At 47.9% G+C, this 19443-nt stretch overlaps 1 protein-coding gene across 1 annotated transcript in view; it reads left to right on the forward strand.

The window, feature by feature from the left end:
* LOC309400814 (hydroperoxide isomerase ALOXE3-like) overlaps positions 1-19443 on the forward strand; it is a 28774-nt gene that overhangs the window by 2199 nt on the left and 7132 nt on the right. The window contains 12 exon segments of the mRNA XM_081969502.1: positions 1259-1457; positions 1460-1462; positions 2618-2694; positions 2696-2703; positions 4298-4420; positions 5453-5556; positions 9200-9369; positions 12540-12683; positions 13215-13418; positions 14808-14894; positions 16331-16500; positions 18703-18824. Of these exon segments, the coding sequence (XP_081825628.1) occupies positions 1259-1457; positions 1460-1462; positions 2618-2694; positions 2696-2703; positions 4298-4420; positions 5453-5556; positions 9200-9369; positions 12540-12683; positions 13215-13418; positions 14808-14894; positions 16331-16500; positions 18703-18824 (1411 nt within the window).

A 19443-nucleotide genomic window follows, 5' to 3' on the forward strand; every position in this document is an offset into this window, starting at 1 on the left:
GGAGGATTTGGGAGTTCTAGTCCCGCCTTGGCCCTGGAAGTCAGCTGGGTGATCTTGCGCCAGCCACCTTCTCTTGGCCCTAGAAATGGCAAAGGAAGGAGGGAGGAGGAATGAATCAGAGAGGAAGGGAGAGACAAAGGAAAGGAGCAGGGAGGGAGGAATGCATCAGGGAGGGAGGGAGGGAGGGAGGAAGGAGGGAAGGTGGAAGGAAGGGAGGAAGGAAGGAAGAAGGGAGGGAGGAAGAGGAAGGAGGGATGAATCAGAGGAAGGAAGAGAGGAAGGAGGAATGAATCAGAGGAAGGAAGGAAGGAAGGAGAAGGAAGGAAGGAATAGACAAGAGGAAGGACAAAGGGAAGAAAGGAACTAGGAAGGAAGGAAGGGAGGGAGGAAGGAGGGAGGGAGAGGAAGGAGGAATGAATCAGAGAGGAAGGAAGGGGGAAGGAAGGAATAAACAAGAGGAAGGACAAGAGGGAGGAAAGGAACTAGGAAGGAAGGAAGGGGGAAAAGAAGGAAGGAGGGAGGGAGAGAGGAAGGAGGAATGAATCACAGAGGAAGGAAGTGGGAAGGAGGAAGGAAGGAATAGACCAGAGGAAGGACAGAACAGAAAGGGCAAGAGGGAGGAAAGGAAATAGGGAGAAGGAGGGAAGGAGGGAAGGAGGGATGAATGGATGGATGGATGGATGGAAGGAAGGAAGGAAGGAAGGAAGGAAGGAAGGAAGGAAGGAAGGAAGGAGCAGGCAGGTACTTCCTACAGAGAGGGTTCACCTCAGTATAGTGACCGTTGTTGGATTGGCAATGTTGTAAGTGCAGAGCAGAGAAGCCGAAATGCCTTAAAAGCCCAGCTTCTCTCTTTCTCTGTCTCTGTCTTTCTCTTTCTCTCTCTTTCTCTCTCTCTCTGTCTCTCTCTCTCTCAGACAGACAGACAGTCTTTTCCCATCAGCCTTGCACCAACAGCCAGAAACCTTACAATCAGAATAGACCTGGAAGGGACCTCAGAGGTCTTCTAGTCCAGCCCCCCCCCCCCCCCCCGCTTCAAGCAGGAGACACCCCCCCTACGGCCATTTCGGACCAATGGGCTGTCCAATCTCTCCTCCAAAGCCTCCAGCAATGGAGCCCCCCCCCCCCCAAGCTTCTAGTGGCCAGCTGTTCCACCGGCTAATGGTCCTTCTGTCCCATCCGGACGTTTTCTCCTTCGTTCCAGAGACAGCTCCTCTGTCGATTCGCCTTGGTCTCATCTGTTTTTTTTTTGGGCCTGCAGGTGGACGAATACGACGTGCCCTGCGAGCAGGATCTGGGACCCATCGTGCTGATCCGCCTTCACAAGGAGCCCTACCTGTTCTTCCCCAAGGACAACTGGTTCTGCAGCTACGTCAAGGTGAAGGCGCCCCGGGGGGAGACCTACCACTTCCCCTCCTACCAGTGGCTGGAGGGCTACTGCTCCCTCACCCTGCGCGAAGGACAGGTAGGACCATTTGGGACCATCCTCCCCGCCCCCACATGCACCTGGGAAGGAGGGGAGCCGGCCCCTCGGCCCCCAGACCCGGCTGGGTGGGTGGGTGGGTCGCTCTGCAGAGGGGTCTTCAAGATACGGCTGAAGACGGGATATAGCATAGGGGGTTAAGGTGCTCGCCTCGATACCAGGAGACGGGGAGTTATAGTGCGGAACTTAACCATAAAGCCAGCTAAATGACTTTGGGCCAATCACTGGGAGAGGGTGAATTCTAGCTCCGCCTTAGCTATAAAAACCGGATGGGTAAATTTGGGCCAATTACTAGGAGATGGGGAGTTCTAGTTCTGCCTTAGGCATGAAAGCCAGCTGGGCGATTCTGGGCCAATCACCAGGTGACGGTGAGCTCTAGTTTTGCCTTAGCTATGAAGGCCGACTGGGTGACTTTGGGCCAATTACTAGGAGACTGGGAGTTCTAGTTCCACCCTAGGCATGAAAGCCAGCTGGGCGAGTCTGGGCCCATCACCAGGTGACGGGAGCTCTAGTTTTGCCTTAGCTATGAAGGCCGACTGGGTGACTTTGGGCCAATTACTAAGAGATTGGGAATTCTAGTTCCACCCTAGGCATGAAAGCCAGTTGGGCGAGTCTGGGCCCATCACCAGGTGATGGTGAGCTCTAGTTTTGCCTTAGCTATGAAAGCCAACTAGGTAACTTTAAGCCAATCACCCGGAGACGGTGAGTTCTAGTCCCACCTTAGTCACGAAAGCCTGCCAGGCGACTTTGGGCCAGTCCCTCCCTCTCAGGCCAACCCACCTCGCAGGGTTGTCGTCGTGGGGAAAATGGGAGGAAGAAAAAGCATCCGACGAAGGCCCCCAGATGCATGGGATTACAATAACCAGCCTCCCCAGCGCCCTCGCTGGCTGGGGATTATGGCTATACCCGGTACCTCCGGAGGTCAGGCTGGAGTTGCGCGGGATGAAAAGATCTGGGATTTAGCCTTAAGCTGGTGAAACGGTGCCTCTGAGCATGCGAAGAGTTTCCAGCACTCCACAGTGGTTCATTAGGCTGGGACCCATGGGCATGAAGGCACCCCCTGTTTGCACGGGGAGGGGGCGACTTCCCCACTCTGACCTCCTCCCCCAACCGGCCTTCCGGTTGATTTTCCCACAGCCAAAACGGTGGAAGACGATGCGGGGAGTCCCGCCATGCTGCAGCATCGCAAGAAAGAGCTGGCCAATCGGCAGGAAAGGCTACTGGTGAGCAAGGCAAAAAAAACCTCACCCCTTCTCTCTCTGGGACCCCCCTCCCCAAAAAACCCTGCCCCCCCTGAACCCCAAAAGTCGAGGGCTCGGAAGAAGCACCCAGAAAGTGGGATTCTGAGGAGGGGAGGAGAAGTTGCCACTCACTAGCCTCAGCTGCTAGGTTTCTACATGCAGGGAGCAGCTGAGGCCTTCCAATTCAATTCCCCTCCTCCCCTTAGGAATTAGGAAACACACACACACACACACACACACACACCAACCCTGGCTCTCCTCCTCCACCTGGAAGAGGTTGTGATCTTTGCACAAGGGTGAGCGGACAGAAGGGTGTGGGTGTGTGAGGGGGGTGCATTTGTGCCTTTGTGGTTTTGTGTGGGTTTGTGTGAGTGTGTTTGTGGGTGGGTTTGTGGGTTTGTGTGTGTGTGTTTGCGTGTCTGTATCTGTATGTCTGTGTTTGTGTGTCTGTGGGTTTGTGTGGGTTTGTGTGTGTGTTTGTTTGTGTGTCTGTTTGTGGGTTAGTGTGTGTATAGATTATATATATATATATATATATATATATATATATAGATAGATAGATAGATAGATAGATAGATAGATAGATAGATAGATAGATAGATAGATAGATAGATAGATAGAGATAGGGAGATAGAGAGAGAGAGATGGTTAGATAGATAATTAGATAGATGATAGGTAGGTAGGTAGGTAGATGATAAATAGAGAGAGATATATATGATAGACATAGATGATAGATAAAAATGATAAATGATAGATAGACAGATATAGGATGGATGGATGGATGGATGATAGATAGATAGAAAGATAGAAAGATAGAGGGAGATGGTTAGATAGATAATTAGATAGTTGATAGGTAGGTAGGTAGATGATAGATAGATAGAGAGATATATGATAGACATAGATGATAGATAAAAAAATGATAGAGATAAATGGATAGACATGGGTTTGTGTGTTTGTCTGTGTGTTTGTCTGTATCTGTATGTCTGTGTTTGTGTGTCTGTTTGTGTGTTTGTGTGTGTGTGTGTGTGTGTGTGTTTGTGTGCCTGTATCTGTATGTCTGTATCTGTATGTCTGTGTTTGTTTGTCTGTTTGTGGGTTTGTGTGTGTGTGTGTGTGTGTTTGTGTGTCTGTATCTGGGCCTGTAGGTTTGTGGCTCTGTGCGTTTGTGTCTCTGCATCTGTGGCTCTGTATGCCTGTGTGTCTTTGGGTGTTCTTCTTTGCATGTGTCGATGCTTCTCTCTGTGTGTGTTTGTGTTTGTGGGCCTCTCTCTCTGAGTCTGTCTATTTCTGTGTGCGCCTGTTTGTCTGTGTGGCTGTGTGTGTCTTCACAAAGGGGACTGCTGAACTCACAACTGTAGCTGAGCACCAACGTTGACACGCAAAAAGTGTGCGGGTTGGGGAAGAACAAGACGCTCAATTCACCTCCAACAATAACCTTCGTCCCTCTTGTCTCCTGTAGCCAGGAGTTCCCTAGTCTCTTTTGTGTGTGTGCTTTGTGTTTTGTGTGGGTTGTATGTGTTTGTCGGTTAAAAAACAACAACAAGCCATCTTTGCGGCTGGATGTTTCTCGCCACAGCTGGAAGAAATACGCCCCGGGCTGGCCGAGGTGCGTCGATGCCCACACCACCGACGACCTGCATTCGAATTCCAAGTATTCGCTCAGCAAAACCACCACCTTTGCCGTCCGAACCCTCAAGTCGTGAGTAAACGGACTGCCGGAAGTTCTGGGTTCGATGCCAAATGGGGGAGAACAAAAGACGCCAGAAACACGAGAGGCTGCCGGGAAAGATGCCTCTCTGGCCTTTGATCTCGAGCTTGTCTTCTGATTGGTTGTCATGCCTTAATCCCATCACCCTGGAGCTGAAGGGTGGGATGTTATGTTATGTAGAATAGATATAGGCTCTTTAATGGCCCATTGACAAAAGTGGCGGCTATTAAGAGTGAGTCTGTTTCCTACCGTATTTTTCGGCCCTTTTTTGGGAGGTCTGCAGAGGTCAAAACCTTTTTCTTTTTAATTTGCCTCTTCAAAACCTTGGTGCATCTTATACTCCGGTGCGTCTTATACTCCGAAAAATACGGTACCTAAAAAAAACACCATGTTCCTCCATTTCTTATCCATATAATATTCTGCCTTTTCCATATTTCCCAGGATATTTTGTTTTTTTTCTAGGAGAGGGGTGGGGTTTTTTTTTTTTTAACTTCCGACAGGACGTTATGGGTCAGGAATCCGGGTTTTTAGCTTCGGATGGAGGGCGCTGGAAGGGAGCCTGGAGGTCACCTAGACCAACCCTCTGCTCCAGCAGGAGAGCCAAGAGCCTTCCAGACAATCTTTAAAAAAAACAAACCCTCCAGTGATCAGTGTTCCTGCAATTTCTAGTGGCAAGCCGTTCCGCTGGTTAATTGTTCTAGAATGTCAGCATTCTCCCTGTAAAGCAGAGAGGATAAAACGTATGTGGGAAACTCAGAGGGTCCTGATTGGGAGATTCACCTTGAGGGCATCTAGTCTGACCCGCCGCCAAGGGCCCGGGGTTCAAAAACCAAGATCGCAAAGGGAATTTCTCACCACCTCGAAGGAAATCCGCCCTTTCAATGAAATAATAATAATATAAGGTGAAGGTTTGAGGGAGGGCCGTCGCGATGACGTTCGGCCTTAGCAACCTGGAAGGCGTGCGGACTTCAAGTCCCACAATCCTCGCCGCCAGCTGACCTTTGACCCTGTCCTTCCTCGCAGGGAGATTGAACTGAGGCTGAAGGGCTTCTCGAACCTGGTGGAATCCTGGGAGAGTCTGGATGATCTCCGCAAAATCTTTTGGTTTCACAAAACTCCCGTCACAGGTGGGTCTCCTCCCCCCCCTTTGGCCAAGCGGTCCAGGAACAGATGGGAGACAGAGAGAGGGAGGGAGGGAGGGAGGGAGGGAGGGAGCCATGATAGACAGACAGACAGACAGACAGACAGGATGGAGAGATAGAGGGGATGGAGGGAGGGAGGGAGGGAGAGAGCGAGATACGATAGATAGACAGAGATAGATAGACAGAGATAGATGATAGATAGATAGATAGATAGATAGATAGATAGATAGATAGATAGATAGATAGATAGATAGATGATAGATGGATAGATATGGATGGAGAGAGAGAGCAATGATAGACAGATATCGACATTTCTATATCTATCTATAGATAGATAAATGAGAGAGAGAGTAGTAGGTAGGTAGATGATAGGTAGAAAGAGAGATAGAGAGATAGAGATAGAGAGATGATTACATAGGTAGATAAACATTATAGATAATACTAAGTAGGTAGATGATAGATAGATAGAGAGAGATGATAGACATAGATGATACATAAAAATGATAGAGATAATTGATATATATAGGATGGATGGATGGATGGATGGATGGATGATAGATAGATAGATAGATAGATAGATAGATAGATAGATAGATAGATAGATAGATAGATAGATGATAGATATGGATGGAGAGAGAGAGCAATGATAGACAGATATCGACATTTCTATATCTATCTATAGATAGATAAATGAGAGAGAGAGTAGTAGGTAGGTAGATGATAGGTAGAAAGAGAGATAGAGAGATAGAGATAGAGAGATGATTACATAGGTAGATAAACATTATAGATAATACTAAGTAGGTAGATGATAGATAGATAGAGAGAGATGATAGACATAGATGATACATAAAAATGATAGAGATAATTGATATATATAGGATGGATGGATGGATGGATGGATGATAGATAGATAGATAGATAGATAGATAGATAGATAAGGAGATTTGGGATGGTTAGATAATTAGATAGATGATAGATAGGTAGGTAGGTATAGATATGAGAGAGAGATATGATAGATATAGATGATAAAAAGATAAATGATAGATAGATATTGATAGAGACAGACAGAGGATAGATAAATGGATGGATGGATGGATGGATGGAGGGAGGGAGGGAGGGAGAAGGAGTGATAGCCATAGATATAGATGAGAGAGAGAGAGAGAGAGAGAGAGAGAGGGGGGGGGGATAAATAGAGAGAGAGAGAGAGATGATTAGATAGATGATTAGATAGATAGAGAGAGAGATGATAGATATAGACAGAGATAGATAGAGATAGATAGATAGATGATAGATAGATAGATAGATAGATAGATAGAGAGATAGAGAGATAGAGAGATAGGAGAGAGGGAAGGATGGAGGGAGGGAGGGAGGGAGAGAGGATGGATGGATGGATGATAAATAGCTAAAAACAAGAGAGAGACAAATGGTTTTTCCTCCTCCTCTCGTCCCAATATTTATTTAGCCTTCTGGGATGATTCCTGCAGATTAGAAAAGAAAGAGAGAGAGGAAGACAATTGTTTCTCCTCTCCCGTTTCCTCCACTCCGCCTATAATTTTATGCCCTTCCAACGTACTTCCCATTGTTCTCCTTTTTTCCTAAGTCCCCAAATGCCCAAATATTGTCCTTTATTTTATGTTTTTCTCTCTCTCACTCACTACAGATGCATCGCTTGTTCAATTGTGTTGTGGGTGGGATAGAACTCTGGATAATACAATAAATTGTTTTTGGAAGGAAGACATGAGAAGGGTGCTTGGATATTTTTATTCCCCTTGGATATTACAAGAATATCTACCCCCTGCCAGATTTACGGATTCGCAGAGTTGGAAGGGACATCAGAGGTCATCTAGTCCAACCCCCTGTCCAAGCAGGAGACCCTACACCATTTCTGACAGAGGGCAGCCCAGTCTCTTCTTGAAAGCCTCTGGGGATGAAGCTCCCACAATTTCTGAATAATAGAATAATAACAGAGCTGGAAGGGACCTTGGAGGTCATCTAGTCCAACTCCCCGCCCAAGCAGGAGGCCCTCCTATACCATTTCAATTGCAAGACATATAAGAGTAACTTATCTCTTGCAATACAGTTTGTTCTTCGCTAAACCCCCAAAGATATTTCTCAAGCAAGTTGTGTGCCCCATTTTACGACCTTGCTGGCCAACGTCACTAAGGGAACCATTGCGGTTGTTTAAGCAAGCGACTCCATTGTTAAGTGAATCCGGCTTTCCCCGCTGACTATGGAAGGTCGCAAAAGTGGATCAGATGACCCCAAGGATACGGTGACCGTCATAAAGGCGTTGCCAGTCATCCCAATTTCGATCACGTAACCACGGGGATTACTGCCACGGTCGTAAAGTGTGAAAACTGGGAATAAGTCACCTTTTTCGTCACTGAGCGGTTGTAACTATCTGTACATCAGTGGTATTCTGCCAGGTCACCCCAGTTCGGGCGAGAGAGATAGAGAGAGATATGGGTGGATGGAGAGATATAAAGATATTGGATGGATGGATGGATGGATGGAGAGATAGATAGATAGAGGGAGAGATATGATGGATGGATGGATGGATAGATAGATAGAAAGATAGAGAGATAGATAAGATGGATGGATGGAGAGATATAAAGATGATGGGTGGGTGGATAGATGGAGAGATTGATTGATGGATGGATGGATAGATAGATAGATATAAATAGATGCATGATGGATTGAGAGATAGAGAAAGAGATCTGATGGATGGATGGAGAGAGTTATAAAGATGATGGATGGATAGAGAGAGGATGGATGGATGGAGAGATATAAAGATGATGGGTGGGTGGATGGATGGATAGATTGACTGATAGATGGATGGAAAGATAAATAGATTGATGGATGGATGGATGGATAGAGAGATAGAGAGAGGAATATGATGGATGGATGGAGAGAGATACAAAGATGATTGATGGATGGAGTGAGAGAGAGAGAGAGAGAGATGATGTATGGAGAGATATAAAGATGATGGGTGGGTGGATGGATGGGTGGGTGGGTGGATGGATGGAGAGATAGATAGATTGATGGATGGAGAGATAAATAGCTTGATGGATGGAAGGATGGATAGATAGATAGATAGATAGATAGATAGATAGATAGATAGATAGAGATAGATAGATAGATAGATAGATAGATAGATAGATAGATAGATAGATATGATGGATGGATCGAGATATATAAAGATGGATGGATGGATGGATGGAGAGATAAATAGATTGACGGATGGATAGAGAGATAGAGAGATATGATGGATGGAGAGATATAAAGATAATGGGTGGATGGATGGATGGATGGATGGATGGATGGATGGATGGATGGATGGATGAACTGGTCGTGTAGGCGGTGGGAGACTCCTCCCACCTGCCCAGACCTCATCACAGACGCTCTGCGCATGCCCAGAAGCGCCGCAGGTGAGGACGCGCTCCCAGTTCCGAGCCAGTAGCAAAAGTCAGAGGATGTCATGCCTGCTTTGCACCCCGGAGGTGTGATCACCGTGTTGTCTCCTGTCCTCCCCTCCCCTCCCCTTTCTTCCCTTCTGAAATGCCTCCGTGTTTAGCCGTAGCAAAGAGGCCCTCCCAACCTTCTCTCAGAAGCCTTTCTGTAAATCCAGAGTACGTCATGGACCACTGGATGGAGGACGATTTCTTCGGGTACCAGTTCCTCAACGGGGTCAACCCCATCCTGCTCCGGAGATGCACCGAGATTCCCCCAAACCTCCCCGTGACAGATGAGATGGTGTCTGGAAGCTTGGGGAAGTCCACTCTTGGAGAAGAACTGAAGGTAACCTTCGGTGGCACCCAGGCATCTGTATTTAGCAGATGACAGGGGGACAGGGCGGGGAGGGACCCTGGAGGTCATCTAGTCCAACCCCACAGCTCCTGCCCATTTCTGACAGAGGGCAGTCCAGACGCTTCTTGAAAGCTTCTAGTGATGAAGCGCCCATGAATTCTGAATAGAAGAAGAAGAACAGATTAAGTCTAAGCAGTATCTCTTCCTTCCTTCCTTCCTTCCTCCCTCCCTTCCTTCCTTCTTCTCCATTTTCCTCTCTTCCTCCCATCCTCCCTTCTCTGTTTCTCCTTCCTTCATTCCTTCCCCCCCTCCCTTGCTCCCTTTCCTTCTTTTCTATTTTGCTCACTTCCTCCCATTCTCCCATCTCTCTCCTCCCTCCCTCCTTTCCTTCTTCTCCATTTTCCTCTCTTCCTCCCATCCTCCCTTCCTTCCTTCCTTCCCTCGCCCCTTCCTTCTTTTCTATTTTCCTCCCTTCCTCCCATTCTCCCATCTCTCTCCTTCCTTCCTCCTTCCTTCTCCATTTTCCTCTCTTCCTCCCATCCTCCCTCCTCTCTCCTTCCTTCCTTCCTTCCCTCCCTCGCCCCCTTTCCTTCTTTTCTATTTTCCTCCCATCCTCCCATCTCTCTCCTTCCTCCTTCCCTCTCTCCCTCCCTTCCTTCTTCTCCTTTTTCCTCTCTTCCTCCCCCATTCTCTATTTCTCCTTCCTTCCTTTTTTCTATTTTCCTCCCCCTCTCCCTTCCTCCTTTCTTTTTTCTTTCTTTCTCTTTTCTTCTTTTTCTTGGTATAGGGTTTCCTGCCTAGGCAGGAGGTTGGACTAGAAGACCTCCAAGGTCCCTTCCAACTGCTATTGTATTATATTCTTCCTTCCTTCCTTCCTCTTTTTTATTTCCTTCCTTCTTTATTTTGAATTTTCTCCGTCCTTTCTCTGTCCTTCCTTCCTTCCTTCCTTCCTTCCTTGTTTTCTATTTTCCTCCTTCCTCTCTTCTCTGCATTCTTTCTAGAGTCTCAACATCTTTTTTTAAAATATTATGGCGACCAAAACTGGATGCATTATTAACCATGGAGCTGACACACCTGGATAAGACATCTCTGGAACTCATGGTCTTTATAATACAGATGAACAGAGTTGGAAGGGACCTTGTAGGTCATCTAGTCCAACCCCCCAACAGGAGACCTTACACCATTTCTGATAGATGGCAGTCCAGTCTCTTCTTGAAAGCCTCCAGGGATGAAGCTCCCACAACCTCCGAAGGCAACTTCTGTTCCATGGATTAATTGTCCTCACTGTCAGAAAATTCCTCCTTATTTCCAGGTTGAATTTCTGCTTGATCAGTTTCCATCCATTCTTCCTTCTCTGGCCTTTCGGGTGCTTTGGAGGATAGCTTGACCCTTGGGGCAGCCCCTCAAATATTGGAAGACTGCTATCCTGTCTCCCCTGGTCCTTCTCTTCACTAAACTAGCCAGGCCCAGTTCCTGCAACCATTCATCATATGCTTTAGCCTCCAGTCCCCTCCTCATCCTGGTTGCTCTTCTCTGCACTCTTTCTAGAGTCTCAACATCTTTTTTATGGTGTGGGGACCAAAACTGGATGCAGTACTTTAGGTGTGGCCTTACTAGGGCTTTAAAGAGTGGCATTAGTACCTCATGTGATCTTGATTGTATCCCTTTGTTAATGCAACTTAGGATTGTTTGAGTTGGAGGATGCTAAAACAGAATAGAATTCAGATTGGGGAGATAGGTCCTTCATGGTAGAAGCCAAAACACGTTCTTCCTGCATGGTAGAACCCAAATCACGTTCTTCCTGCCTGGTGGAACCCAAAACACGTTCTTCCTGCAGGGTGGAACCCAAAACACATTCTTCCTTCATGGTGGAACCCAAAACATGTTCTTCCTTCATGGTGGAACCTAAAACATGTTCTTCCTTCATGGTAGAACCCAAAACATGTTCTTCCTTCATGGTGGAACCCAAAACACGTTCTTCCTTCATGGTGGAACCCAAAACACGTTCTTCCTTCATGGTAGAAGCCAAAACACGTTCTTCCTGCATGGTAGAAGCCAAAACATGTTCTTCCTGCATGGTGGAACCCAAATCACGTTCTTCCTTCACGGTGGAACCCAAAACACGTTCTTCCTTCACGGTAGAACCCAAAACACATTCTTCCTTCATGGTGGAACCCAAAACATGTTCTTCCTTCATGGTGGAACCCAAAACATGTTCTTCCTTCACGGTGGAACCCAAAACACGTTCTTCCTTCACGGTGGAACCCAAAACACGTTCTTCCTTCACGGTGGAACCCAAAACATATTCTTCCTTCACGGTAGAACCCAAAACACGTTCTTCCTTCACGGTAGAACCCAAATCACGTTCTTCCTTCACGGTGGAACCCAAAACATATTCTTCCTTCACGGTAGAACCCAAAACACGTTCTTCCTTCACGGTAGAACCCAAAACACATTCTTCTTTCATGGTGGAACCCAAAACACGTTCTTCCTTCACGGTGGAACCCAAAACACGTTCTTCCTTCACGGTAGAACCCAAAACACGTTCTTCCTTCATGGTGGAATCCAAAACACATTCTTCCTTCATGGTAGAACCCAAAACACGTTCTTCCTTCATGGTGGAACCCAAAACACGTTCTTCCTTCACGGTAGAACCCAAAACACGTTCTTCCTTCACGGTAGAACCCAAAACACATTCTTCTTTCATGGTGGAACCCAAAACACGTTCTTCCTTCACGGTGGAACCCAAAACACGTTCTTCCTTCACGGTAGAACCCAAAACACGTTCTTCCTTCATGGTGGAATCCAAAACACATTCTTCCTTCATGGTAGAACCCAAAACACGTTCTTCCTTCATGGTGGAACCCAAAACACGTTCTTCCTTCATGGTGGAACCCAAAACATGTTCTTCCTTCATGGTGGAACCCAAAACATGTTCTTCTTTCATGGTGGAACCCAAAACACGTTCTTCCTTCATGGTAGAAGCCAAAACACATTCTTCAGTGCTATTCCCACTTTCTAAAATCAGTCTCTTCTGATGGTTGCAAAGAGAAGACGACCTGAATCCTTCAGGTCCCAACTGGGAAATCTGGATTTTCCAGAATCGCAGACCTATGTTGAATTCACACCCATCTTCCTTCATCTCTTTCTCTCCTACCCAGAAGGGGAACCTCTTCATTGCTGACTACAAGATCCTGGAGGACATCCCGACCACCAAACTGAACGGGAAGCACCAGTATCTCGCAGCCCCAATTTGCCTGTTGCACCTCAATTCGGAGCAACAGATGATGCCGATAGCTATCCAGGTAACAGTGTTGATCAGAGTTTGTCACGCTTGGTCCCTCAAGGATGGGTAGAGATAGGTGGACTTCAACTCCCAGAGTTCCATGCTTAATATAGGTGGACCTAATTCCCAGAACTCCATGTTTAAGATAGGTGGACTTCAACTCCCAGAGTTCCATGGTCCAGATAGGTGGACTTCAACTCCTAGAACTCCATGCTTAACATAGGTAGACTTCAAAAATTCCAGAAGAGGAGGGGGAGGAGGAGAAGAGTAAGAGGAGGAGGAGGAGGAGGAGGAGGAGGAGGAGGAGGAGGAGGAGGAGGAGGAGGAGGAGGAGGAGGAGGAGGAGGAGGACTGTGGGGTCCTTGGTGCTCTCCGAGCTTGACTGTTTCCTTGCAGACATTTCATGACCCCACTACGTAACAACATCAGTAGAGGAAGGCGGTAGAGTTTGCGCTCTGTTTCTAGGCCATCGGAAACCGCTTGGGCCCAGGGAGTTGCCGAAGGAGGCCAAGCGCCTGCTGACCCCCGTTTTCTCCTCCCTCCCCCCCAGCTGAGTCAGACCCACAGCATGGAGAGCCCCATCTTCCTGCCCACCGACCGCAAGTGGGACTGGACCTTAGCCAAGATCTGGGTGCGAATGGCCAACTTCCACGTCCATGAAATCAACACTCACCTCCTGGAGGCCCATTTCCACTGCGAGGTCTACGCCATGGCGACCCTCCGGCAGCTCCCCATGTGTCACCCTATTTACAAGGTAATTGTCTGGAGAGTGGGGGTGGGGGGGGCTCCCAGAGATCATCCGGAGGGAGATATTTGGGGGACAGAGACCCACGTTGAGAGAGCTAAGGTCTTGGGTTGGCTTCGGAAGATGGGTTGCTGGCCTTCAAAACCAACCGGGGAAGATGACCAAGGGGAGGGATTTTGGGAAAGCCGGGGACGATGGGATCACCCAGCTAGGTTGACCTTATAAGCATATTTTGGGAGGGGGTCTCTATCAGTGTTTTAAACGTGGCCCCTTTAAGAGGGGGGACTTCAAACTCCCAGAATCCCCCAAATTATATTCCATGGTGAAGTCTAAGCCTATCCCTTCCTTCCTTCCTTCCTTCCTTCCTTCCTTCCTTCCTTCCTTCCTTCCTTCCTTCCTTCCTTCCTTCCTTCCTTTCTATTTCCTTTTCTCCCTCTTGTCCTTTCTGTTCTGTCCTTCCTCTTGTCTATTCCTTCCTTCTTTCCTTCCCTCCCACCTTTCCTTCTTCTCTATTTTCCTCCTTTCTTCCCATCCTCCCATCTCTCTCCTTCCTTCTTCCCTCCCTCCCTTCTTCTCCATTTTCCTCTCTTCCTCCCCTCTCTTCTGTTTCTCCTTCCTTCCCTCCTTCTTTCCTATTTTCCTCCCTCTCTTCCTCCTTTCTTTATTTTTTCTTTCTCTTTCCTTTTCTTCCCTTTCTCTCATCCTCCCAATTCTCTCTCCTTCCCTCCTCCCTCCCTCCCTTCCTTCTTCTCCATTTTCCTCTCTTCCTCCCCTCCCTTCTCTGTTTCTCCTTCCTTCCTTCTTTCCTATTTTCTTCCCTCCCTTCCTTCCTTCTTTCTTTTTTCTTTCTTTCTTTTCTTCTTCTTCTTTCCTTCCTTCTTCTTTTTTATCTCCTTCCCTCCTTCTTTCCTATTTTCCTCCCTCTCTTCCTCCTTTCTTTATTTTTTCTTTCTCTTTCCTTTTCTTCCCTTTCTCTCATCCTCCCAATTCTCTCTCCTTCCCTCCCTCCCTTTCTTCTCCATTTTCCTCTCTTCCTCCCCTCCTCTGTTTCTCCTTCCTTCCTTCTTTCCTATTTTCTTCCCTCCCTTCCTTCCTTCTTTCTTTTTTCTTTCTTTCTTTTCTTCTTCTTCTTTCCTTCCTTCCTCTTTTTTATCTCCTTTCTTCCTTCTTTTCTATTTTCCTCCTTCCTCTCTTCTATCTGTCTCTGCCTTCCTTCCTTCCTTCCTTCCTTCCTTCCTTCCTTCCTTCCTTCCTTCCTTCCTTCCTTCCTTCCTCCTTCTCTTCTCTTCTCTTCTCTTCTCTTCTCTTCTCTTCTCTTCTCTTCTCTTCCCTTCCCTTCCCTTCCCTTCCCTTCTCTTCCCTTCCCTTCCCTTCCCTTCCCTTTTTTCTTCATTTCAGCTCCTGATTCCCCATACCCGCTACACCCTCCATATTAATACGCTTGCTCGGACCAATCTCATCCAGCCCGGTGGGGTCTTCGATAAGGTATGAAATCTTCCAAAAGGGGGAGCCATTTTGAGGGACCGAAAGTTTGGCTCTGCGCATCCTACTTCACAGGCGCACCTTCTAGATCCTGCCAAAACAATCACATTTTGCTTTTACCTAGTCTCATAATTCCTGGGAGGGTCTTAGCATTCACCGCTCTTGCGTTTCTTCATTTCAATAGCTCTCCGTTTTGTTACACGGCCCTTCAAACCAACTTTTCTCAACTTTGCCCACTATGAAGAAGTGTGGACTTCAACTCCCAGAATTCCCCAGCTGGCTGACTGGGGACTTCTGGGAGTTGAAGTCCACACGCCTTAAAAGTGGCTTCTCTTGGGAAACGCCAGCTCTGAATGAGAGAAATAGAAAACGATGACTCTACTCAACTCTACGAAAAGTAGTTGGTGACGTGGAAGGAGACGAAGTGCCCAGTTTTCTAACGCCGGGATCTCCAACCTTGGCGACTTTGTGGACTTTGACTCCCAGGATTCCCCGGCCGACGGAGGAATTCTGGGAGTTGAAGTCCCCACGTCTGAAAAGCTGCCAAGTTTGGAGACTCTCAGATCAGGAACATAGCCGATGATTTAGAAGATCTCTACAGAACTCTAGAACGACACATTGGAAAACCAACCACCAATCCCTGGTCAGATGTTCTCCTCCGTCTTCCTCCGTGGATGAGTTCCTTGGGTTTCTATCGCTAGTGCTGAAGGATCCCATCTTTAACTCCTCATGGGAGGACAGGAGGACTCAGGAGGTCCTTCCCAAGTCAACTGGCCCCACTGATACCAGCTGATGAGTCCACCTCAGGTTCTCCCGGAAGAGAATGTTGTGGCCCACCAGCGGCCAGCAGATTCGGAGAGTGAGGAGGGTTGGGGAGGAACCTGGGCCAGTCCTGGAGTCTGGGGAAGGCTCGGACGAGGGCTCTGCGTTGGAGGCAGAGAGAGGGTCAGGGCCGTTTGCCAGTTATCAGTTGCCTTCGGAGTCAGACATCCGTGAGGCAGAAGAACAGCTGGAGCCTGTTCCCAGTGTGCGCATGCGCAGAGTTGCCAGATGAAGAGAGCAGCTAAAGAACAGGGATGGACTTGGGAATAAGGCCACAGGTGGACGGGGAATGGCCCCTCCCAGAGGGAATAAAAGAGGGAGCGCCAGGGGAGTGGAGCTTGCAGGAGTTCGCTTCATTGGTTCGGGACACTCCGAGACTCCTGGCCATGTTTGGCAGAGATCGGCCTGGCGGCTCTCCAAGCCAGAGAAGGTCGGTGACTGTAAATCCTCCCTCGAAAGACTTCGCTGGATGGGAAGGCGCAGAATTCACGGGAAATTAATAAAAGAGGTTTTTGTCGGGACCAGGAGTTTGCTTCCTGCTCTTGGGAAGCCTAGGTGGGAACAGAGACTTTGCCTTTCATGGCAGTTGGGTTGACCTCAAATCTGCCTTTCTCCAGGCCACAGCCACAGGCCGGGATGGCATGCTGAAGCTACTAGCCAAAGGAGTGGAAGCCTCCAACTACACCTCCCTCTGCCTCCCCGATGATCTGGAAGAGAGAGGCGTCTCCTCCTTGCCCAATTTCTACTACCGGGACGATGGGATGAAGATCTGGGCCGCCATCAAGAAGTGAGTGAACGTTCGGTAGTCGTGTTCTTTTTTTCCCCTCTTCATATTTTATTTACAATACAATAGTAGAGTTGGAAGGGACCTTGGAGGTCTTCTAGTCCAACCCCCTGCCTAGGCAGGAAACCCTATACCGTTTCAGACAAATAGCTATCCAACAGTCCAACAGTCCAACATCTAGTCCAACCCCCCTGTTTCAGCAGGAGACCGTTACAGAATCGCAGAATGGGAAGGGACCTTGGAGGTCATCTAGTCCAACCCCTCTTCTCAAGCAGGAGACACTTATAGAATCAGGGAATGACAGTCGGAAAGGGACCTCAGAGGTCATCTAATCCAACCCCCTGACTCAAGCAGGAGACCCTTACAGAATCACGGAATAACAGAGTCGGTAAGGGACCTCAGAAGTCATCTAGTCCAACCCCTGCTCAAGCAGGAGACCCTTACAGAATTAACACAGTTGAATGGATCCTTAGAGGTCATCTAGTCCAGCCCCCTGGCTCAAGCAGGAGACCCTTACAGAATCACGGAAGAAGAGGGTCGGAAAGGGACCTTGGAGGTCATCTAGTCCAACCCCCTGCCTAGGCAGGAAACCCTATACCATTTCAGACAAATAGCTATCCAACATCTTCTTAAAGACTTCCAGTGTTGGGGCATTCACAACCTCTGGAGGCAAGGAGTTCCACTGATTAATTGTTCTCACTGTCAGGAAATTCCTCCTCAGTTCTAAGTTGCTTCTCTCCTTGATTAGTTTCCACCCATTGCTTCTTGTTCTACCCTCAGGTGCCTTGGAGAATAGCTTGACTCCCTCTTCTTTGGGGCAACCCCTGAGATATTGGAAGGCTGCTATCATGTCTCCCCTGGTCCTTCTTTCTCTTAAGCTAAACATACCTAGTTCCTGCAACCGTTCTTCATATGTTTTAGCCTCCAGTCCCCTAATCATCTTTGTTGCTCTTCTCTGCACTCTTTCTAGAGTCTCCACATCTTTTCTACATCGTGGCGACCAAAACTGAATGCAACTATTCCAAGTGTGGCCTTACCAAGGGATTGTAAAGTGGTATTAACCCTTCACGGGATCTTGATTCTCTCCCTCTGTTGATGCAGCCTAGAACTGTGTTGGCTTTTTTGGCAGCTGCTGCCCACGGCTGGCTCCTATTTAAATGGTTGTCCACCAGGACTCCAAGATCCCTCTCACAGTTACTTCTGTTGAGCAAGAATATATAGAGAGAGAACAAAAAATAAAAAACTTTATTTTTTAAAAAAAGAACCTCCATTAGACATTTAGGGTGGTCAGAAGGATTCTCCACGAATTCTCAGTTTTTGGAAAGCTCTCCCAGATGCCTCCTTCAGGATTATTGGGTCTGGTGGACCTCCCCTTCCTCTGGGAGGTCTCCCTTCTCTTTGCAAGGTCAGAGGATCAGTAACTGAACTTCTCCAAGGTCCAAAGTAGCATGGATACATCTGTCCGTTTTCTGTTTTTTGGGCTGCGGTCATAACTCCCGTGTGATTTGTTGTTAGTTGTGAAGTTGTGTCCGACCCATCGCGGCCCCATGGACAACGTTCCTCCAGGCCTTCCTATCCTCTACCATCCCCCCAAAGTCCATTTAAGCTCACGCCAACTGCTTTGGTGACTCCATCCAGCCACCTCCTTCTCTGTCATCCCCTTCTTCTGCCCTCCATCGTTCCCAGCATGAGGCTCTTCTCCAGGGAGTCCTTCTTTCTCATTAGGTGGCCAAAACATTTGAGTTTCCTCTTCAGGATCTGGCCTTCTAAAGAGCAGCCAGGGTGGATCTCCTCTAGGACTGACCAGTTGGATGGCCTTGCAGTCCAAGGGACTCAATGCAGGAGTCTTCTCCAGCCCCAGAGTTCAAAGGCCTCCAATCTTTGGCGCTCAGCCTTCCTTATGGTCCAACCTTCACAGCCATCCATTGCAACTGGGAAAACCATAAACCTTGACTATGCGCACTTGTGTTGGCAGGGTGATGTCTCTGCTTTTTAGGATGCTGTCTAGAGTTTCCATCGCTTTCCTCCCCAGGAACGAGCCTCTTTTGATTTCTTGGCTGCCGTCCCCATCTGCGGTGATCCTGGAGCCCAGGGAAATAAAATCGGTCACTTCCTCCATTTCTTCCCTCACCGATTTGCCAGGAATGGAGAGGGCCGGATGCCATGAGTAACCAATAATTCCCATTTCCCCCCGGTCAATTTCAGATTTGTCTCCGGCATTGTTGAATTCTACTACAAATCTGATGCCGCCGTGAAAGAGGACCCCGAACTACAAGCCTGGATCCATGAGATCTTCACGGAAGCTTTCTTGAGTCGGGCATCTTCAGGTAACGTCTGCTCACCAGCCGTCACCATCCTTGGTCTCTCTCTCTTGGGGACCTCTCTGAATTCCTCAGCTAGAAGATTGAATCTCCACAGAGGGAAACCAGTTTGTTTCCTCCGCACAGTTCTTTTGTCGGTTCAGCAAAGGAACATGCTGGAAGCCAGTTTCCAGAATGTTCCTTTGCTGAACCGACAAAAGAACTGTTGGGAAGAAGGTGCACCATCAAAAGTTGATGCTCCTCATCCTCATTTAACGATCCCATAATCCCTTGCGGGGTGGAATCTGAGCAACTGAATGGAGCTAGCAGAGCCTTTAGTGGCCTGACGCCCTTCTTGGTTGCCAATACGGAGTTTTGTATTGATGCTCCTAATGCTTTCTTCTAAAAGGAATAGCTTGGCTATCTTTGTGGTCGGTCCACCAGAGATTGGTGCTTCCCTTCTTTCCTTCCTCAACCCACATTCCTGGTTTTCTAGAGAAGTGGAAATTACACGGACAAACCTGACCCTTGGTTGGACATGTGTCAGAATAGGACATATGGTCCACTATGCCTGAAGTTCTCGGCGATGGCGATGTTACAGGACATCATGTACCCACGTGCCACATTTTATGGGATTTCCATGCTC

Source organism: Natrix helvetica (genome assembly GCF_964273705.1).
Source record: "Natrix helvetica genome assembly, chromosome: W".
Taxonomy (NCBI): Eukaryota; Metazoa; Chordata; class Lepidosauria; order Squamata; family Natricidae; genus Natrix; species Natrix helvetica.